At 37.6% G+C, this 23,918-nt stretch overlaps 1 protein-coding gene across 6 annotated transcripts in view; it reads right to left on the bottom strand.

The window, feature by feature from the left end:
- LOC111047305 (myb-like protein AA) overlaps positions 1-21,635 on the bottom strand; it is a 28,171-nt gene extending 6,536 nt beyond the window's left edge. For 2 of the 6 annotated variants that reach the window (XM_039428539.1, XM_039428538.1), the window contains exons 1-7: positions 21,242-21,635; positions 17,136-17,298; positions 15,781-15,937; positions 6,432-6,682; positions 3,973-4,081; positions 3,035-3,161; positions 2,699-2,795 (exon numbers count right to left, since the gene is read on the bottom strand). In XM_039428539.1, coding sequence (XP_039284473.1) covers positions 2,711-2,795; positions 3,035-3,161; positions 3,973-4,081; positions 6,432-6,682; positions 15,781-15,937; positions 17,136-17,298; positions 21,242-21,471 — 1,122 coding nt within the window. In that variant the 5' untranslated portion in view covers positions 21,472-21,635 and the 3' untranslated portion in view covers positions 2,699-2,710. The remainder of the gene's footprint in view (positions 1-2,698; positions 2,796-3,034; positions 3,162-3,972; positions 4,082-6,431; positions 6,683-15,780; positions 15,938-17,135; positions 17,299-21,241) is intronic. The other 4 variants (XM_039428537.1, XM_039428535.1, XM_039428534.1 and 1 more) reach the window with 3 other exon arrangements.
- Positions 21,636-23,918: the final 2,283 nt, after the last annotated feature.

Here is a 23,918-nt window from a genome sequence, read left to right as displayed (position 1 = left end):
TCAATTTTGTTACTTTTCATCATCTATAGAGTACACAAAAAATTCCCCAGTTATGATCAACGGGCGCAGTTTACACTGTGGACAGGGGGGACACACATCCCCCTAAGATGCGCACTTTTGCTATGTTCACCTACTAACTAGTCCAAATCAAGCTGCAAAGTCAAAAAATGTATCACAGACACCCCCTTTATATGGCATTGTCAAACGATCAATTGTTGCAGCAATGAAAATTTCACCACCTACATTGAAGCTGCTATAACAATGAATAGAAAACTTTTAATTGTGAAGTAATAAATCATTCCAAAGAGAATTCAATGCTCTACAAACCTACTATAAGCATCAGTTTTTATGATGCATTGTTGGAGAGTTCTAAGCCCTGAAAGAACAAAACATTGGATAAAAACCTATTATTTTAACAATTACACACCTTCAAGAGCGAATATCTTGGTAACTGTTGGGAATATCACAAAATTCCACCGAACAAAAAGTGTAGAGAATTTATCAAGCTTCATTTTTGAATAGTTAGTTATGTCGGTTGAACGCATTGTTCTCAAGATATGAGTGAGGAAGCAAAACGCTGAAAATGCAACTTTTAAACCACCCTCATCCCCTTATCACATGAGTTAGGAATGGGGACTTTTGATATATTCTCCTCCTAACTAGTCTCAACAAAGTTGCAAAGTCAAAAATTTTGTTTAAAACATTCCCTTTAAATTCCTTTGTCAATTGGTCTATTGTTGAAAAAGTGGAGATTTCACACTCAACACTAAATCTGCTGCAAAAGGTGTAGGGAAATTCGTAAAAGTGTGAAATAATACATCAAATTGAAGAGAATTTAATGCTCTATAAGCTCATAATCAATATGGATTTTTTCCCATCGAGTTTTAAAAAGTTATAAGAGCAAAAATAGAAAAAAATTGGTGGCAAACATGTTTTTTTTTCAAAAATGTCACACCTTCAAGGGCGGATATCTCGAAAACTAGAGGATATATAAAAAAAGTTGTAGAATGAATATTGTAGGAAATTATGTAAGCTTTAATCTGTTATATGACAGTCAAGTCCTTAGAATACATAGTTTTTGAGTTTTATGTGAGAAACCAAAAAATGGTACCTTCCTCACACCCTTAGCACATGGGGTAGGTGTGGGGACTTATGATATGTTTACCTCCTTACTACCCTAAACAGAACTGCGGGTCAAAAATTGTCTTCTCAACTTTTCCCTCTATAACCTTTCCTTGACTGGACTATACTTCAATATCATCACTTTTTGAAACAGTTGAATGACTTATAAAGTTGTATTCCATTCCATTTGTTATTAAAAAAAAACCCATAGACCTACGAAATTTTCAAAGGAAAATCGAAATAGTAAAGTAACGGTCTACCAGTATAGACAATTAGAACGGAGTGCTAGTTTTTTATTGGAAATTGGACGGTATATTCTCAATATTTTCTGGGGGAGAACCCCCGGACCCGCCACACCCACTGGTAACCCCCAAAGCTTAGGTGCTTTCTACGCCAATCTTATAATCCCCCGCCCGAATTATTTTTCTGGATACGCCACTGATTCCACTAAATCTTTCTCATTCTTCCATTACCTTCTATAGTCATCACAATGTAGACTACCGATTGTTAATATTGGTTAGTAGTTCATGTAAGAGGAAAGAAAATAATACATTATTCTATTCAAAAGTCTCATTTATTACAAATATGCAGTTTATTCTCCTCTTAGGATCCTTTTTACTACGCTATATAACATTAATATTTTTTCTAATCTTAGTAATAGGCAGTCATTCTATAGTAGTTAATGTATTTTGTGAGTTAGCTAATCACTCAATCTCTTTATTCAGAGATTGATTGAATGATTATGTCAGTAAATGTAATTCTTCATTCTAAGCTTGTTGAAACTACTGTGCAAACATTGCAGCCTGATTACCCCACATCTAAATTACGGATTAGTAGAGAGTAATGAAGTTTAAAAGTAAAATTGCAGTTTAAAACATTCTGCACAGAACGATTAGAAAAACGAGAAATTTAGGATTAATTTTAAAGCAACTTGATGTAACATCTTCACATGCATTTCTGGAAACGGATCTCATAATATCTAACATTCAACCTTATTAAAGAAGTATTGAAAAACAAACATTCTAGTGTATGGATAAATATGTGGAATTTTCAAGCATTCACTACAATCTAAAATTTAGCGATACATTTACCTACATTCAATCAATTTATCATGCATAGTTACACATGCAATAAATTGTAAAATTTTCAGAAGAGAATTGAAGAAATTAATTTTTATAATCATTCCATATATTATTTTATAAAATCCATTTGTAGAAGAAGATAGGTTCTTCTTCATTGAATATTTATTTGAATGAAAACGTCTTTTTATTTAATATAATTTCACCAAAAAGCTTGAATTGATTGAAGATTCAAGATTATCCAGTGATAGAAGATCTGAATGGACGATTTTCAAATTAGATCATTTTATTATTAAGATTAGGTTGACATCAGAAGAATTCTTCAAACATCTGTCCTATAAAAGATAAAAGAGACCGAAGAGAAGACTAGATTAGAATAGAAGTTAGTATTAATTCCAAACAATAACATTCAGGTTAGTTAATCATTGTTATTTATGTTACTTTCAATCTTTTGGTACGTCTAAATATAAATAATTATACAATGAATGCAATCTTACCTATGCTTGTCTTCATTCTTCCAACTGCTGACTGCTATATGAGGTGGAGGCAAAAATGAGCGAAGAGATTGCACCAATTGAATTGTATCCAAAAGAGCTGAAAATGCAAAGACAATGTTTTATAAGACAGTAGTCGAGAATCTTCAAAACATAGTTTGAGTTCATTATTGTGTAAGTTAGCTAATAGCCTAAGTGAGATTATTTGATTTACTTTTAAACTTTATGTATACATTTATTTTTGTATGATATGCAATATATTTAAAAACTGATATATCTTGTAATGATTTATTATAGAAGTATCTCATAGAAAGGAATACAATTTAGAAAAATATTTACTTACTTTTTTGTAAAGATTCAGATTGCTTTCCATAAGGCTTGCACATGGAAGGTCTCACACATGACTTCATTCGAGACATATTTTTCATTATTTCAGCAAACGCTCTCACTATTTTCTCTTGTCCAACTGGAAAAATAGAAATATTCTATCATGATCCTTCCTCTAATAAATTATATCAACCTACAGCTTTCTCACTATCAGAGAAATACACTTTTGAATATTGAATTTACACATGATAATTATAATAGGTTATTTGAAGCTACAAAACGAATCAACGTTATATATTGATTTACAAAAAATGAAAGAGAATGAGAAAAAGATGATGACGTTGAAGTAAGTTACCTAAAACAAAGAAAGGATCAACAATCAGCCAATGCCTAGTCTTCATTACATTTGACGAAATATTGTTCTTTATGAAGATTTACAATGTCACTCAATTGAATTAACATAATGTAAATTATACTCGAGAGTATTAATAATAAAGATTTAGAACGAAACATGTATGTCAAAATTGAACAGAAAAACTGAAAGACAGCAACATAAAATCGGTCATTATTGAGTGAGTACTGCCAAATACTAATAATAATTGTACCTAATTCAGCTGTCAAGAATTTACATAAAATCTACCACACATGAAACAGCAGTTTCTGTGATTTTCAAGATTAGTTAGTTATCAATATAGGCTCAACATTCATTAATATATTCCATTATGTAGAAGTCTCAAATTAGCAGAGAGGCATAACAGGATTATTCTCAAAACTGGCCCTATTCCAATTCATACAACAGTTAATAGCTTCAGAGAAGGTTCAGCCTAGAAATGTTACATGATTTATCATCTACAAATGAATATCTACTGTTAATATATTATACAAATGTAAAATATCGGTGTGACAATCAGTGAAAAATCAAAAAATGAAAATAAAAACAGTTAGAATACCTTGATTTTGTAGATGTCCTTTACCTTCAGTTGATGATGACTGATGTCTTTTAGAGTCATGACTGTCATGATGACTGGTCCAAGATCCATTGTGAGCAGCCAGAAGATCCTGTAAAAATGTTGTGGAAAGTTAGGAATTGGGATGATTCATTGGTAAGAAATAATATGCACTAATATTCAAGAAAAATTTGAATAGTCGAGCAATTCTATCTAATAAACATGTTTATGAACAAAACGTACATCTTTATAAAGTGCAAATTAAAAATTGAAAAAATGAAATAAAATGAGCGCAGTTATGAGCAATGATATAATTTTTAAGAGTGTAGTTGCAACCGAAACAGTTTTCAAACAGCCTATATTTTATTTTAGTGATTTAGGAGACAGAACATGTTGTCTGAGATTGCTAGAGTAGTAAAAAACGTAGTAATTAGTATCTCCTATTCATTCATCTAATCCTATTGATTGAGCTAAGGTTGTTTGTTAGAACTTCTATAACCAAAACTACTATCTTTTACTCTACCAACGAACCTCAGTAGCATCGCTGAGGTTATCTCTGAAGTTGAGTTAGTCTGTTACTGTCGAACAAACTTTTCTACCATTTCTGTGGATTTCTCTCAAATATATTATGTAAATTCAACTATAATTTTGCTGTATTGTAAGCTATTGCATAGAAGTGTATAAGCCAGTATATATATGGTGATGTACATGAATAAAATAATCAATCAGATTGTTTGACAAAGCTATAATATCTAAAAATGGAATATTTTAAGCCAACAGCCGAACGATATTGAAATAATTGAGGTAATCGAGCAAGTAATGAGTTGGTACAGGCTGTTTGGCCCAGACTGATGGTGCAATAGCTTGCATTCAACTGGCGAGCCATCATAACCTGCAGTGAGATTCAGGTTATAAAGTCAGCATCTGATTATGATTTGCTATCCTTGTCTGTCATTAGGCAAGACAGATATCTCCATCCTCAACTCCTCACTGTCACCAAATTGCTTGTACACTATATTTAAATATAATAAGCTATTAGAATATTTAATGTCAATCATGATAATGTATTACAGTATTGGATCATGAAAGATTTTCTTGGTGAATATGATATAAAAAATTGAGATAATATGAACACTATCTCAACGATCATTAAGATAAATTTGATCATGATTGATTATTAATAAAAAGAACCAATAAATAATATTGAACCTTAACCTATTTCGGACTATGTGTAACCTCATCTAAATTTGGGAGAGGAATAGCACAAGGTTACTTTATTTTTTCTCTCCCCATCATTTTGATTATGTAGCCTACTTATTGTATGAATCAATGATGATATATTAGTATATCAGTTATACTGGGATAACTTGAATCACAGCTATCTACTATTGGAGGCAGTGGAAAACTGAAAGTGGCAACTATGCCTTCCTGTCACTCCACTTTATAATGTGAATCTTACTATAAAGGTTAGAATTTGAAGTAAGAGAAAGTCAGTACATATCGCTTTACCTATTATGAGATCGATTCCTAGTGCAGAATATGTTGAATTGAATTATTTCAACTCTCATCTCATTACCATCACAAGAATCTTTGCCAGAGGACATCATCAAATAAACCTCTTACATTATTTCCTTTAGTGAAATTTACTATGAGGATGAGAGATAATGATGAGGATAATGAGTGAGTAGCGATTTTATCGTCATGGCTACAGCCAATGGTATTGATTTGAGAAGGAAGGAGTTGAAATGTGAGTATTCCTTACATCCTATCCACTAGAAAGTGGGATGTCATTCATATGTGCAATATTGTAAATGTGAGAGCATTTCAACTTTGTGATATCCAAAGTTATCAAAACATTTCACATGATATTGACATAAATAGCCATGTAAAAACCAAAGCCTAACCTCTCTTAAAATTTCCTTTTACCTTTAAAATCTAATTGAACAGAGCCTTGTAGGTTATGTTCATACACTAGGAAATTTGAAATCTCGCAGATCTGAGGCATTCCCATCGAAAAGAATGGTATTCCAACTATCCAAAGCCTAATCTCCCTAACTTTTCCTTTTACCTCTAAAACCGAATTGGACGGGGGCTTTTAGGTTATGTTCATACATAAGACAGTTTGAGATCTCGCAGGTCTGAGGCATTCCCATCGAAAAGAATGGTAGTCCAATTCTCCAAAGCCTAATCTCCCTAACTTTTCCTTTTACCTCTAAAACCTAATTGGACGGGGGTTTTTAGGTTATGTTCATACATAGGACAGTTTGAGATCTCGCAGGTCTGAGGCATTCCCATCGAAAAGAATGGTAGTCCAACTCTCCAAAGCCTAATCTCCCTAACTTTTCCTTTTACCTCTAAAACCTAATTGGAAGGGGGCTTTTAGGTTATGTTCATACATAGGACAATTTGAGATCTGGCAGATGTGAGGCACTCGCTTCAAAGTGAATAGTTGGCGAACGCACCTTGTTGGCATCGCTGAGGTTGTCGAGTGACTCGAGGTTGGCCTTGAACATGTCGGCGACCTTGCGTTGTTGCGCAGCGGCAGACTGCTGCTGTTGTTGTTGCTGTTGTTGCTGCTGCTGCGGCGACTGGCGGTGTTGTTGCGCCACCTGTTGTTGTTGCTGCTGTTGTTGCTGCCGCGAGCCCGAGGCCGACAGCTTGCTCAGTCCCACCTCGGAGATGTCGCTAGAACTGCCGCTGTCTGACACGCCCACTGCAAAACATATTCATTTTTACAAGGCTTTCATTCATTATTTTTCTGTAGAAAGTATAATATGATAAACATGGAAGCACACATCATTTCATTCAAGTATTTTGTTAGAGCTAGTTGAAAGTTAATTACAGAGAATCACTAGTATCCTTTTCCTTTTAGACACTAAAATAACTTAATTAATTTATACTAGTAATTAATAGAAATGATTTTTAATTGAGCATTTCTCGCTTTGCCAATACAATAAAAACTCATGTTATAAACAAAAAATTATATAAAGCGTTTTTCTGTTGTTCATCTTGTTTTTGTTTGTTTACTGAGAACAGATGAACAGAGAATATATAATTTTGGTACAACTCAGTTGAAGTTTAAATGTTTTGTCACAAAGTGAATTTTTGTGACGGATGGAGAGCCGTCGACTAATGCATAATTTAGCGAATTTATTCTGTTTTAGAATAGGAATAGGATCGACTTCCAGATATATTTTGTTAGATTTGCAGTTGTGTACATGCACATTATCACCATCGCCGTCAACCCCTTTAAATCATCAGCAGCGGATTCATCTAACCAGATATTTCCAGATCTTGTTTACCACTCGGCTACCGAGTTGAGTCGGTATCGCTCTTCATGAAATTTCTGGAATAGAAATATTGTTTACCGGCCTAATCTACTATATGAATCAGCAGTATTGTCATCATTTGCTGCACCCTTAGCATCAGGAGCAGCTGAGTCAAAACCCCGTCACATGACCAGTGGCGTGATCGTCTTTTCAGACTCTCATTGGTCAGGAAGCTCTTTTCCCCCGGCCTCCTAATTTTCAGCGACCCGGTGCAGCTCCAAGAGGACGAGAGAGAAGGCAGTTGTTCGGTGAACGGGTTTGTGTACGGCTGCGTTCCGAGCGGCGCTCCTAATAGTGGTGTATTAGTGGGTTAATATTCCATTCTGTGTTTTAGTGAATGGAATATTGTATGTCGAATTGCCGACTGTATTTGAAGATAGAACTTCCTGGGGGATTTTCTTTCTTGTTGGTTAGTTTTCCTAAATTCGTATCACTGGGGGTGAACGAATTATCTTTGGTTTTGCAACCAACCTGCAAGGGATCTCAAGTTTGTTTTACAAATAGTTGAGTGGGAAATTTAGCTAGGCTCTTATAGCGGGTTATTTTTGGGTACTTAATTTATAAGTCTCGACTCTGTCGCTTCACGACGTTTTTAATTATAATACGGGAAGTGGGAATCGGTTCGCTATTCTCCGTATCAGTATCCACGTCGATTCAGGTAATCGTATGTCAGGACTGGTAGTCCGTATATTTTTCCTTCTCTGTAGTAAGGTGGCCTTTAGTTTAAAGAGTAATTTTTCTCCATTGAATTTTTATTCTTGTAGGGAAATCCCTGTCCTTTTTAAGAATAGTTTTTCTCAATTAATTTTTATTCTTGTGGGAAAATCCCTGTCCCTTTTGAGAAAAGTTTTCTCGATTAATTTTTATCCTTGTAGAGAGGTTATTATCATTTATGGTAAATTTTCCTTGCTTAGTTTTCATACTATAGAGTGGCCCAGTATTTTAACTTTTCTTAGCAGTTTCTGACTTGCTGTAATTCCAAGTAGGAAAATTCCAATCATTTCCTAGAGAACTCAGGTACAGCTTGAGTTCGTCCTTGTCGAAGTTGGTAGACTGCGACGTCCTTTCTCTTTCTTTCTCTTCACTTTCCCTATTCTAAAATCCTTCTAGCTCTCAGGTACAGCTTGAGGACTTCCTCGCCGAAGTTTCTAGACTGCGGCATCCTTTCTCTTTCTTTCTCTTAATTCTTCCTGTGTTAAAATCCTTCCTGATCTCAGTTCCAGATTCGAGATCGTCCTAATCGCGGGTTTTCAGACCCGCGAATCCTTTCTAAAATTCTGAGAAACCTGTCTTCTTTAATAGCAAATATTATTTGCTGGCTTTACCTGTGGAAAATTCACGAATTTTCCCGTGATCTCAGTTGCAAATTAGAGATCGATCTTTTGGTAGTCCTTAGACTGACAATTACTTGGAAAAGTCTATTGAAATCTTTTCCTGAATTAGGAGTCTCTGACTCGATATTTTCCTTGGGGAAATCCTGGAAAAATCCTTTCCTATCCTGACAACGACAGACTGTTGTCTTCCCGATATTATTCTACAGACTGTGTCTGTGAAAAATCTTTTCTATCCTCTCATAATAGTCGACATACTGACTATTAATTAAAAGCGTTTCGGACGATTGAGAGTGATTCCCATACCCTTAAGGGCAGTCACAGATTGGCTCTTAATAACCGGCACGCAGTCATCAGATTAGCGTGGAAATCCTGTTTAGCAGTTTCAGAATTGCTGAAAATCCTTTCGCAGCTGCAGGCTCGCGATTCAGAAATCCAACACCTAAAACCTTATCCTCCAAACTTTAATTACCACATAATTGAAATTGATATACTGTATTTAGCTAGCAGGTCCAGCTTGCTGAAAGCTAGAGCGCAATTCTCAGATTGCGGATTATTGAGCAGATATTTATTTGCTGTAGAGAATAATAATCTTATTATTGATTCTCTGTTCCCTATACCTTATACCTTATACCTCATACCCTGCACCCTATTCTCTAAACCACATCCCGGGCTTGCAGGTACAGCTTGCTCGCCGTCAATTCGCAGTTGGTTCAGATTGCGTACTACCTTTATAGATAGAATTATTGGTAGGGATCTGATAGTCAGATCCGTCTCCTTGTGTAGGGTTATCTTAATATCCCTTAAAACCCACCCTGTATTCCAAAGGCCGAGGGCCGAATCGGCCAGCAACGGCACGGGCAAACACTCTTCCCCTGAAAGTAAAAATCTCGCGAAAGAAGCAGAGGGTAAAGAATCAGGATAGAGGGAGAAGTGTAGGTCCGGTAACTCCACCTGTCAGTACGGCTACTGACCCCGACCCATATCCGACTGTAGCTAGTCCGCGTTGTAGCAATACTTCGCAATTATTAGGAAACCTAGAGGGTGGAATAGGTCATGCTAATAAAACTGACGTCTCCCATCGTGGGGCTAAGACGTCTGGCGCCCAAGAAAATCGCGAAGAGGGTTTAGGTGAATCCCAATCCGCGATGAGTGTACACGAAGAGACTACTCATCAGGATGATGAAGTCGTACAGGCGGTCCGCCGGGAGGACCTCGCGGAACGCGAAGCCGACCCCAGAGTGTCGTGGGTGTATCGGCTGAATAAGGAGGAAGCGGTCGGCTACCTAGAGAGTCTCGGCCTGTCGGCAGCGGGGACTGTGAAGGAGCTGAGGAGGAGGATTGTCGAGCACCTTCGATCCCGGACCGCTGCTGCCTCTCAACCAGGTACAGAGCCGGCACTGTCCCGCTCTTCAGGCACGTATAGTCAGGGAGAAGTCTGCGACAAGGTAAGAAGTTGGAATTTACATTTTGATGGTGTATCGGATGCTCCCAGTTTCATCGAGAGGCTCGCGGAACTCCAGGGCGCATATGGGATCTCTGGGGAGCAATCTCTTATAGCCTTGCCGGAGCTGATGGAGGGAGGGGCCCTACTTTGGATGCGGAATCGTCGCTCCCAGTGGAGGACGTGGGCTGATTTTGTAGAGGCATTTAAACTCCGTTATTATCCCCATTCTTATAGTAACGACCTTGAGAGTCAGATCATTGCAAGGAAGCAGAGGGAGGGCGAACCGGCTGATGAGTATGCCGAAGCCTTGCTTACCTTAATGAGACGGTTAGGTAGTTATGAGGGGGATAGGATGCTTCAAAGATTGTATTTGAATTTATTACCGAGGTATAAATTATATGTTCGTAGTGTAGGGGTTAAAAATGTAGATGAGTTGTTAGATGTAACCAGAGAGTATGAGGCGATTCGTGCTGAAGAGAAAAACGGGAGGTTATCTCTGAAAAACACGAAAAGTGAAGAACAAAAACGGAGTGATTTTCAGTCTAAAGCCGCACTGAAAACGCGAGAAAATAAGGTAGGAGAAATCCAAGAGCCTAAGTGTTGGAATTGTGATAAAGTAGGGCATTGGAAGTCGAATTGTCCCGAAATTTCTAGTTGTCAAAAGTGTAAAGAAATTTTTGATTATTGTGAATGTGTCTCACAAACCAATAAGGTATCAGGAATCGCTGTAGTGAAGTTATCACGTGTTTTAGATACGAGATCAATGTTGGGGGATGAGCGCATTTTTATTGATGTAGAAATTGCAGGGAAAAAATTTATTGCACTGTTAGATATGGGAGTAGAGGTATCCTGTATTAGCGGAAAAGCTCTTAAAGTGTTAGAGCAAGTAGGGTGTGTTAGGAAAGAAAAGTGTAGTCACCATGAAGTATTAACTAATGGGAAGTATAATAATTTTTCCACAAAAATTATAACTAACTTAAAAATAGAAAATATTTTAGTTTCATTTCAACCGGTAGTTGTAGAGGGGCTTTCCCACGATGTGTCATTGGGTATGTCATTTATGAAGCATCATAATATGAATATTCAAATGCGTAATAGAATTGTAGAGTGGGAACCTAGTATAGTAGATAATGGAGTAACAGGTAGCTTTAAGCGTGAAGGGATGTCTAAGTATTGTATTTCAAAAGTTGCTACAGTAGCTAGCGAGAGACGGGAGAGTGAGAGTGATGGAGGTGGGATTTATGTCCATGTGGGAGTAGGTGGAATGGATCTCAATGCTTCAATTGATACGACGACAGATAAAACATTTATCTCTTCTGAAGTAGCTAACCGTCTTGGAGTAGAGGGGGAGCCCATATTACCGGTTATCGTTTGTGGGAAAAATTATAATTGGAAGGTATCTATCACACCTAATATAAGTTCGCGAATGGTTTTAGGGTTGAAAAATCTCCGTGATATGAGAGCTGTAATAGAGTTACAGCCTCATGGTATTCGCTTAAGGAGTAGGGATGATGAGGGAAAATTATCAGTTGTCTCCGGGATGGAGAAGGTAGAAAAACCCCCTGTAAGAAAACTTGAAAAGTTTTCACCTATCTCTGAACAAGCTCCTGTAAGCGGGAAAAAAGTAAAACTCCATAGAAGAGTTGAATCTATTGAACTTTATACTTGTCCTAGAAATATAGAGAAGCAGGGGAATGCTTTAAATATTGAGAATAGGCAGGGTAAGGTTGTGGTACGGGATGTACTGTCACGTTTTCCTCATAGAGAGGGGGGCGAGTTGAACAGAGCTAACTCAGGTTGTAGTACAACTTATTCAATTGGAAATCGCCGTAGCGGTAGCAAATTTAGTGGGAAAGGAGAATTGAAAACCCGATCCGTGGCAAAGAGATCAGGGGTGAATGACTTTGATAATAATTTATCGTATTACAGTTTTCAACGGTATAGGGGCCGACGAAGAAGAGCGAAAGAAATAGGTAGTATTGCTGATGGGTTGCCGAATGTGCGTTTCAAGGCGCTCGAGTGTAGAAACAGTACTGTATTGATTAGGTAGATCTGTAATGTGTTCCATATGAGGGGTGTATGGTACTCTTTTCATCTTTCATCTTTTTCTCTTTTTTCTTTTCATTTTTCACAGGTTCTGCGCCGCCGTTTTACTTTTCCTTTCCTTTCAGATTATTATACAGCTGCTTTCAGCCAGGGGCTGTCGTTATCGGTGTTATCGGGAGGTAACAAGCGATGAGGTCTATTGCTAACTGCTGTTACAATAGTTGGAGCAACAGGTTGTTTCTTTTTCAGCGTTAGGTCATGCTTATCTTGTGGCTTGGGGAGCCTGACCTACTGCACTAATTATTCTTCTTTTCAGCTTCGAGGAGTCAACCGGTGCCTCGGATGCTGTATTTTCTTCTCATCGCCAACCCCCCCCCCTCCTTAGTAGGAGTGGGGTGTCACAAAGTGAATTTTTGTGACGGATGGAGAGCCGTCGACTAATGCATAATTTAGCGAATTTATTCTGTTTTAGAATAGGAATAGGATCGACTTCCAGATATTTTGTTAGATTTGCAGTTGTGTACATGCACATTATCACCATCGCCGTCAACCCCTTTAAATCATCAGCAGCGGATTCATCTAACCAGATATTTCCAGATCTTGTTTACCACTCGGCTACCGAGTTGAGTCGGTATCGCTCTTCATGAAATTTCTGGAATAGAAATATTGTTTACCGGCCTAATCTACTATATGAATCAGCAGTATTGTCATCATTTGCTGCACCCTTAGCATCAGGAGCAGCTGAGTCAAAACCCCGTCACATGACCAGTGGCGTGATCGTCTTTTCAGACTCTCATTGGTCAGGAAGCTCTTTTCCCCCGGCCTCCTAATTTTCAGCGACCCGGTGCAGCTCCAAGAGGACGAGAGAGAAGGCAGTTGTTCGGTGAACGGTTTGTGTACGGCTGCGTTCCGAGCGGCGCTCCTAATAGTGGTGTATTAGTGGGTTAATATTCCATTCTGTGTTTTAGTGAATGGAATATTGTATGTCGAATTGCCGACTGTATTTGAAGATAGAACTTCCTGGGGGATTTTCTTTCTTGTTGGTTAGTTTTCCTAAATTCGTATCACTGGGGGTGAACGAATTATCTTTGGTTTTGCAACCAACCTGCAAGGGATCTCAAGTTTGTTTTACAAATAGTTGAGTGGGAAATTTAGCTAGGCTCTTATAGCGGGTTATTTTTGGGTACTTAATTTATAAGTCTCGACTCTGTCGCTTCACGACGTTTTTAATTATAATACGGGAAGTGGGAATCGGTTCGCTATTCTCCGTATCAGTATCCACGTCGATTCAGGTAATCGTATGTCAGGACTGGTAGTCCGTATATTTTTCCTTCTCTGTAGTAAGGTGGCCTTTAGTTTAAAGAGTAATTTTTCTCCATTGAATTTTTATTCTTGTAGGGAAATCCCTGTCCTTTTTAAGAATAGTTTTTCTCAATTAATTTTTATTCTTGTGGGAAAATCCCTGTCCCTTTTGAGAAAAGTTTTCTCGATTAATTTTTATCCTTGTAGAGAGGTTATTATCATTTATGGTAAATTTTCCTTGCTTAGTTTTCATACTATAGAGTGGCCCAGTATTTTAACTTTTCTTAGCAGTTTCTGACTTGCTGTAATTCCAAGTAGGAAAATTCCAATCATTTCCTAGAGAACTCAGGTACAGCTTGAGTTCGTCCTTGTCGAAGTTGGTAGACTGCGACGTCCTTTCTCTTTCTTTCTCTTCACTTCCCTATTCTAAAATCCTTCTAGCTCTCAGGTACAGCTTGAGGACTTCCTCGCCGAAGTTTCTAGACTGCGGCATCCTTTCTCTTTCTTTCTCTTAATTCTTCCTGTGTTAAAATCCTTCCTGATCTCAGTTCCAGATTCGAGATCGTCCTAATCGCGGGTTTTCAGACCCGCGAATCCTTTCTAAAATTCTGAGAAACCTGTCTTCTTTAATAGCAAATATTATTTGCTGGCTTTACCTGTGGAAAATTCACGAATTTTCCCGTGATCTCAGTTGCAAATTAGAGATCGATCTTTTGGTAGTCCTTAGACTGACAATTACTTGGAAAAGTCTATTGAAATCTTTTCCTGAATTAGGAGTCTCTGACTCGATATTTTCCTTGGGGAAATCCTGGAAAAATCCTTTCCTATCCTGACAACGACAGACTGTTGTCTTCCCGATATTATTCTACAGACTGTGTCTGTGAAAAATCTTTTCTATCCTCTCATAATAGTCGACATACTGACTATTAATTTAAAAGCGTTTCGGACGATTGAGAGTGATTCCCATACCCTTAAGGGCAGTCACAGATTGGCTCTTAATAACCGGCACGCAGTCATCAGATTAGCGTGGAAATCCTGTTTAGCAGTTTCAGAATTGCTGAAAATCCTTTCGCAGCTGCAGGCTCGCGATTCAGAAATCCAACACCTAAAACCTTATCCTCCAAACTTTAATTACCACATAATTGAAATTGATATACTGTATTTAGCTAGCAGGTCCAGCTTGCTGAAAGCTAGAGCGCAATTCTCAGATTGCGGATTATTGAGCAGATATTTATTTGCTGTAGAGAATAATAATCTTATTATTGATTCTCTGTTCCCTATACCTTATACCTTATACCTCATACCCTGCACCCTATTCTCTAAACCACATCCCGGCTTGCAGGTACAGCTTGCTCGCCGTCAATTCGCAGTTGGTTCAGATTGCGTACTACCTTTATAGATAGAATTATTGGTAGGGATCTGATAGTCAGATCCGTCTCCTTGTGTAGGGTTATCTTAATATCCCTTAAAACCCACCCTGTATTCCAAAGGCCGAGGGCCGAATCGGCCAGCAACGGCACGGGCAAACACTCTTCCCCTGAAAGTAAAAATCTCGCGAAAGAAGCAGAGGGTAAAGAATCAGGATAGAGGGAGAAGTGTAGGTCCGGTAACTCCACCTGTCAGTACGGCTACTGACCCCGACCCATATCCGACTGTAGCTAGTCCGCGTTGTAGCAATACTTCGCAATTATTAGGAAACCTAGAGGGTGGAATAGGTCATGCTAATAGTTTTGTCTTGAGAATACTTCAAAATTTCGCCATAGATACGTCCGAAATTATCAGGGTTTCAGAGTTTCCTATGCTTTTTTAAGAACTAATTGAGAGAAAATGTTCAAATTAGGTGCACAGGCAGGCTAAGTTAAGGTGTAAAAATGTTTTGTTAAGAGTGCTTCAAAGTGATGCCGAAGATACGCCCAAAATCGGTTGGTTTTCTGCGCTTTTTCCACAACAAATGAACAAAACACCTTCAAATTTATTACAGAGGTTGGGCTAGAGTATAAAAGCTTTGCGTAGATATGGATTTAAAATTCCACCACTGGAACGACCGAGCTTGAAATTCTAATTCTGTTCAGAGTTCCAAGGATAATTATATTATATCTAAGTGCTCAATTTTTTCTTCATTTCGTCATGTGGATATTTCTTATGAATTGATATTCCGACATAATTATATCTGATCCTGAATTTAGGCTATAGCGAATGAATTTTGAATCTTACCAGGCTAATCTTGAATGTAGGTAGGCTTGTGCTCAATATTTTTTCATTTCGTCATATGGATTTTTCTTATGTAATGATATTCCAACACAATCATATATCTGATCCTGAATTTAGGCTATAGCGAATGAATTTTGAATCTTACCAGGCTGATCTTGAATGTAGGTAGGCTTGTTGTGCGACAACTCGAGCTGCGTTTTGTAATAGCGACATGCTGGATTCGGGCAGTTCTGCACCACCTCAATTATGAACTCTTTTTCCATCCCAAAGTTTTCTCGACCAATTGTGTAAGAGTCCATCACCTGTTGATATACACAATTCATGTTAAAACACGTAGCGTATTAGGCCTATATCTAGATTTATTGAGTAGTCTCTGTTATAACTAGATCCATGAGTTATTTTTCTAATAGGCTACAAAAAATTATTAAAAATCTGGTGTGGCGCACTCACACAACTTTCCTTGCCGTTATGAAAATTGATCACCTGACGCTAGTGTTCACGCGCATCTCAAGAGTCTACTATTCAAAGATCTGAGCCAGCTGGTGACAGGACAATAACGCTGGATACACACGAGATCTGCTATCTCTTCATAGTGAATGATTCAATAGAATCAACAGTTGCCAACAGTTTGCAATTGAATAATCACATTTTCTAAAATTTCAAGCTTATTTTCAATTTTAGGTGAAAATGTTACTGGACGTTAATTGAAGAGATTTTCATGCTCGATCTTTTCCACTCAAAATTTTTCGTTTGAATTATATCTGAGACCTGATAATTGGAAATCCAAAATCAAACTTTGCATAGATGGGGCGGAGCTCCTGAATTTTTTACAGATATAGGACTTGTGGCAGTTGATATAGCTTATCAATGACTATTTTAGGAATAAATTTGATTAAAATCATTGGAGCCATTTTCGAGAGAATCGCGAAAAACCCTGTTTTTGACAACATTTTTGCCATTTTAGCCGCCATCTTGAATTGCATTTGATCGAAATTGTTTGTGTCGGATCCTTATACTATAAGGACCTTAAGTTACAAATTTCAAGTCATTCCGTTGATTGGGAGATGAGATATCGTGTACACACACACACACACACACACACACACACACACATACACACAGACCAATACCCAAACACCAATGAATGCGATACTTTCCTTACTTATGGTAATAGGGCACGGAAAGTAAAAAACTCTTGTTTATTGTAACATGAACAATTAGGCTATTACTACATTTTATTATGTTTTCTATAATTTTGGTAAAATTGAATGAGATTAAATTCATATATATGTTGATTATTGAAATGGAAGTGGTTTCGACGGTTTCGAAAAATCGAAGTGGTTTCGACATCGTGCAGGATTTGTGTTCTCATTTTTGAAGAAGACTGAAAATTGAAGCCTGGCACTCCAAGCAATATTATGCAATATAACTTACAGCATTATGAATTGAGAGTACTATATATATATATATATTTTTTTTTTTTTTTGAAAAGAAGCTTACAGCTCGAACGGTGCCCTCTATTCCCAGATGAAGACCATGGGGTCCATTCATGTGCTTCAGCATGACAGCGTTGGCAAAGTGCTCAAAAGGTAGGATTATTTTGCCATTTTCTCTGAGAACCAATCTGCCTTGGTTGTCCAAAGTCACTCTACTAGCCATCATCCTGGAAACAAAAAATTGAATATTAGCAGAAAATTGAAACTGTGAATAATAAGTTTGCAAGTATAAGTATACAAGTTTGCCGTATAACTTTGCAAAAGGTATTGCAGACGCAAAGCAAAGCTGCCATATGCCCGTTAATTGACCAAACCTAAAAGTTTATATAATGTAATTATATATATAGAATGCAGTTTTAGGTAGCCAAAGATAAAGAACATAGAAGTCTACAGTGCGTTAAGTTATGACCAGAGCAAATCGACAAACCAAATCCCAACTGACTAACTAAACCCCTAAAAACTAACTAACCTAGTTGTGAAGAATAATCATCTATCTCAGTCTCAATATGGTTTCAGAAATTGTCCATCAATAGCTATTGATCTACTTGCCCTAGCAAGTAAAATACTGACTTTGAGCTATTTATGATATTTCATGACTTATGATATTTCTTGCACTTTATTCTCTAGCAATCACAAGTTTATGTGATCCAAGTAAAACTTTTGATTGTGTGCCTATGACACTGTATATGGATTGGAAAATTACAGAAATACGGTGTCCAGGGTAAACTTAAATAAAATCAAGAGCTCACTTCAGGTGTTCGACGTGTGTGACCACAGGGTTCTGTGTTAGGCCCTCTGCTTTTCATCCCGCTCATGAACGACTTTTCAGATAGCCACAACCACGCCAGGGGACCATCCTCTTTGCAAACGACACCACACTGACTGCTAGAGTAAAAACTATTGATCAAGCATCAGAAGGTCGGTTGAACAACTGAACACGCTAAGGCCTGGTTTTCTGCAAACAGAAGCTGAATAAAGAGAAAACAAACTTTTAATCTGCTCCTTAAAGAAATCTGCAGAGTTCGAGCCAGTGAAACTGCTTGGCTTTTGGGTGGACAGCAAGTTGAGGTGGAACCAGCATATGTCATGCCGGTTCCAAACTCTTGTCAAGTGATTACAAATGACAAGCGCGAGAGTGTGGATAGCTACTATGCTGCCGCTCGCCACCACTCCACCCGTATAGAGCCAGCCGCTCGGCCAGAAATTTGGCAAATAGCTTGGCGAGAGTGTGGCGCTGGCATCAAGTCCTTTGAAGCATGCTATCTCGGGTGATCTACCCACTCAGAAAGCTGAGACACATTGTCGGAAGGAAATAAGTTGTGACACCGTATCAGAAAGAACTTTTCCAAGCACAAAAATCTAGCTCACACAGATGCATGCCCTACGATATAAAAATATATTCAGCAGTCTACGTAATCAAAAGAATACGATATATTTCCGACTAAGGCACAGCTTTTGTTACCTATCACTCAATCTTCGCCTCACACCTTAGATATGGCATAACTACCTGAGGATCCTCAGCTCAAGCAAACCTGGTGAGGATACTGCGGGTACAAAAGAGGGCTGCAAGAACCATGCTAGGAGTTGACAGGATTGAGCACTGCAGAGCCCTCTTCGTAAAATACAAATTCACTAATGTTAATTCTGGAATCCATCATCCAGATGAAGAGATCAACTCATGTACTCAGACCGGCATAGTTACAATACTAGGAACAAACAACATAGACTCCCACAGCATAGACTCCAGAGGTCTATCCAGTTTGTCGCGAAATCTGCCTCATGATCAGGAACCTGTGAAGCTGCTGGGCTTTATGCTGGATTCAAAGCTCAGCTGGGCCAGCGACATCCAGCAAGTGACCAAGAGACTGTCCCGAATCTGTTTCCTTTTGCTCAAACTGAGGGGACACGTGACGGAGGCATATTTGGTCATGGTGTATCATGCACTTTTCCACTGGCATATCTCCTACGGTCTACTCATGTGGGGTCACTCAGCCAAGATTATGGACATACTGAAACTGCAAAAATGGGCCACCAGGATCATTACTGGAAGCGAACATCTTGCTAATTGCAAGACCATTTTTGCTAGGCTGGGTATTCTAGCTGTAATCAGCCACTTCCTCATTCTTTGCCTCATTTACGTGAAGAAGAATCAACAAAATTTGTTGACTCGGAATGATGTGCATCACCACAACACTAGGCATCGAGAGCTGTTTGACGTCCCCAGGGTGCGCCTCCAGAGATCCTGTGTATGCTATAGGAGTTCAGCGCTACGCTACTTCAACAGGCTGCCTGCAGAGGTGAAGCAGCAGTTGGAGCTCAGCGTGTTCAAAAGAGTTGTGACCGGCTTCCTGAGAACCAGGGCTGTTTACGATGTACGGGAATATGTGAATGATGACCTGTCTCAAATGTTATCTGGCTAAAGTGCCATTACGTTAAATAGCAAGACCTCATAATTATGAAAAAGTTTTTGATCTGAACTTGATCACTGCCATCTTGATAAATTTAGTGTTTATATTTTTTATTTCTTTTTATTCATGACATGACGCCATCGATCCTACAAGTAAGGGTAATGGATGAAGAAGGTCAAGATGTTGTATGTCAAGAAAAATCAAGATAAACTACTCAAGCGGAGTGACATACACAGCCACAACACTCGACATGCTGCCAAACTGGAATCACCTCGATGCAGACTGGCGGGGACCTACAGCAGTTTTCCTGCTCAGGCCATTCGACTTTTCAACACACTGCCCAGGGAGGTGCAAGACATGCGATATATGGAGTTCTGTGCTGCAGTAAGAAATGGGCTGCTAGATAGGCCTCTGTATTCCCTACAGGAGTGGGATGAGATGCCTCTTTTTGGGTGGCTGCTCCTCCACTACACGAATGACCATTTTGTGGTTATTACTACTTCTGAAATGACACTGCCGATCTGGAAACCCCAGTCCTGGGCAACGACCTCAAGTATCAAGTAGGTATCAAGCACAGAAGGTTCCATGTACACCGGACCTCTCCTCTATAACAAGCTGCCAACACAAAAGCTTTCACTAAGAATCTAAAGCACTACCTACGCATGAGATCGTACAAAAGCTTAGACGATTTTGTAGAGGAGCATAGGCCTACTTACAGACCATAAGGTGATAAACGTCCCCTACAAAAGGGAAGATGAAAGGACGGTTCCCGAAGCCCTGGCTGCTGGTAAATACTACACAAGTAAAATAAGTATTCTCATCAAAAACTGATCCAAATAGGCCTACCGATTTATTGTTTGGTCGGGTTTCTGATAAGCCATTGTTTTAATAATTGTTTTTCTTGGCACAATCTGTGTGATAAGTTATTAAACTTAAGCTTGTATTCAGTCAAAAACGACAAGTATTCCTTTACAAGCGTCAAAATTCATAGCTTAACATTCCTCACCAACATTACTACAAAACATTTCTTAACATTTACTACAAACTACCATAATGAGATAAACCTATAGGGATACCATAAAGTAACCTTACATCCAAATTAAATTATCTACAGGCAAACGCGCTAGGACATAGCCTATCCAATGAAACAATGATTTTTTAATATTGAAATAATAATATACAATCAACTTAAATCTTAAAACAGAGATAAGAAAATTATAATCATAAATCCCGCCTACAGTATAGTCTACTCTTGTCACGCTAACCAACATTCATGAAAACGTTAAAAAGTGAATGATTAAAATATAAAATAAACCTGTCAAGACAGGATAGCTTTAAAGTATGATAATCTATTGCATGAAAAGAATTCAAATTGGAATCAATACCGTATTTCAATAATTGAAATATTTAATAAAGAATTATTCTGTATTTAATTTAGATTAGATCTCTAGTCAAAAAGGACTTTTGGCTAGTCCAAAAAGTACGTTCGTCTATTAAAATAAATTTTATAATAACGATTGATAATCTTATTTCAATCATTTATTTAAATTAAAACTTAATTTGAAACCAAAAGTCAATTTTGACGTGTAAAACTAAATATAATTAGTAATTGTCAAATAAAATTACGCTCATAATCAATGTAAATAAAAAATAACGTAGCCTACGAACGCAAAAACAGACAACAAAGATGTCCAATACTCACTGTAAATAGTTTGCACTTGGCAATAATGATGCTTCTTTCAGTTCCGTAAAACACTGCAATAATTCTACCGAAGGATTCCATCCTTTATTTTGTAAATACAATTGCAGAAGCATATATAATTTTTCGGTAACATAACCTGAACCGGGAGCGTACGAGGAAGCCATTTCAGTCTGAATGCCTTTGGCCACAATGTTTTTCATGGTTTCAGCCAGGCCAAGGCCCAGATCCATCGTCAGATGATGGGAGCAAGAAATGTAGATTACAGAATGTTCACTTGGCACTCGACAAAAAAGGTAAATGCTCCAAATTAGTTGCCAGACCAGACCACTGTTTTCGTTTCGTATTCACTGTACTCGGATCTGATCGCTCCACTCCACCCCCGCTCCACCACTCCAGGCTCCACTCCACTATTCTATTCCTATTGACGTTCGCTTCAAGTTCCGATCGAATGCGGTTCATTCCGCGGTTAGTTCACAATCGAGTAATAGATCCTCCAAGTGAACTGCTGTTCATTACAGAAGAGATATTTCATTTTGCTATCATGAATTTTATTTGATTAATTTTATTTAATTTTGCAATCATGAATTTTATTTGATTTATTTTATTTAAATTTATTTCATTTTGCAATCATGAATTTTTGAACATTTTATAATAATGTTTTATTATTGTGAAATTATTAATTTATTCCATTATAACATTAATTATTTTTACTTGACATTCAAAATTAATTATTTTAAAAGAAAATTTTGAATTATTGCATGTTCTAGCTGAACTGTTTTTAATTATTATAAAAATTGAATTTTGATTCTACTACTATGGGTACTTTGAGTTATATTGCTGTGAGAATTGGATTAATCCATTTTCATTTGCAGATAGAATTATGATTATAGTTAGCCTAAATTACTGTAATTCAGAAATCAAGACGAATTTCAAACAGTTTTTCTTGATTTTTTTCAGGTTAATAATATTATATATTTTAAATAATTGAAAAACTTTGCCATTTTATGAGCTTTTGAATGAGTAGGTACTTATAGATTTGTAATTGAAATTTTATTCAATACCAAAGTAATTAAAACTACAAATATCCTAAATTTAGAATCTATGGTCTCCGGCTTACACCTTTCACGGGACAGTCTGTATAGTAAAAAATCCATTCATTACAATTCCTTGAGAGAAATAGATATAGGCAGTCTTTACATAATATCTTTAAGGTACGCACAGCATTAGCTGCCTGAACAGGTAGATACTCTCAAAGACAAGAAATATAGTGCTTATGCTTAGGCCTATCCTTTATCTATGATACTCTGGACAACATTTTACAGATGTGGTCAATATATATATATGGGTTCCATGTCAATTTTGGATCCACATGAAAACCTATAGTAGGCCAACACTTCTCAACTGGTCTGTGACATTTCTGAAGGCAAATAGCATCCTTTGATACTCTTCCTCATTTAGTTTGAAGTAACTTAATTGGACTCAAACCAACAAGCTGAGACAGTACACAAAGACTGGTCTATATTCACTGTTAAGGGCCCTACACACCTACGGATTTGGCCTGTCTTGGCTCGGCTCGGGAGAAATCCGTGAGTGTGTTTAGTGAGGTCCATGTTATAATGGCAATGAATAAAGATAGAAGACCAGCGTTACCGATTGTCTGCCTTGATTAATTATATTTCTACATTGTTGAAAACGGATTTGGCGACGTTGTGGAGCTGTAGAAAGATGATAGCGCTGTCTGTTTCGTCGGATGATAGACAATAAGGATACCAGCATCAATGTTAATCAAATACTGCCATTATAACGTGGACCACACTATAGGCGATTTTATTGCGAGCCGAGCCAGGCCGAGCCGAGCCAAATCCGTCCAGGGTTCCTGGCGCGGTTCGGCTCGGGCGAAATCCGTGAGTGTGTAGGCTCTCCCGGCCGGGCGCGTGTAGTTAACAAAAATCGAAATCGCCTAAAAATCGAGATAGCAAAATTTTGATTTCAGATTCGGATTCAGCGCCCTCGAATTAGTAAAACGGTTCGCGGGGACTCTAAAATAGTCGAAAATAAAAACTCTGTGAGCAATTTAATGTTATTAATGAAGAATTCAATTTATATGAAGAATTTTGGTTGAACCTATAGCAAGAAAGTACTAGTACTGTAAAATAATAATAATAATACCAGTGTTTCCCCAAAATTGTTATTAGCTGTAGAATAAACATATTTCAATTTTTATTCAATAAAAATCAACTTATTTTTGTCTACTTGTGTGAAATTTTGAGGAAGCTGAAATTGAATCACAATTTTTTTGTCTCTATTTTTACAGGATAATATCGAGTATGACAACCTTTTTCAATCAATGAATTGTCATAGTATTTTAAATAATATATTACACAAGATGTAAAAGTTCTATATCGTACTTTGGGAGCTGGTTGAGGCTTTACAGTATCAAGTATAGAGGTTCAATTCTCTATCTACTGCTACGCTGTGTGAATAAATTACGGTAAGAGTTGGTGTGTGAGAAAGAGAGAGAGATTGATTGATTGATTTTATTGATAGTGTGTCTCGACAGACCCATTGCACAAAAACAGCATTACTAAATATATATCTAGATAATTTAACAAAATAAACGATAGTATCGTGAACAAAATAGTATTAATGCAATTAAGAAAAAGAAACATTGGTAGAT

The sequence above is a fragment of the Nilaparvata lugens genome, chromosome 5 (genome assembly GCF_014356525.2).
Source record: "Nilaparvata lugens isolate BPH chromosome 5, ASM1435652v1, whole genome shotgun sequence".
Classification (NCBI taxonomy): Eukaryota; Metazoa; Arthropoda; class Insecta; order Hemiptera; family Delphacidae; genus Nilaparvata; species Nilaparvata lugens.
The sequence above is the reverse complement of the archived record's forward strand: the minus strand, read 5'-3'. Positions and strand labels throughout refer to the sequence as shown.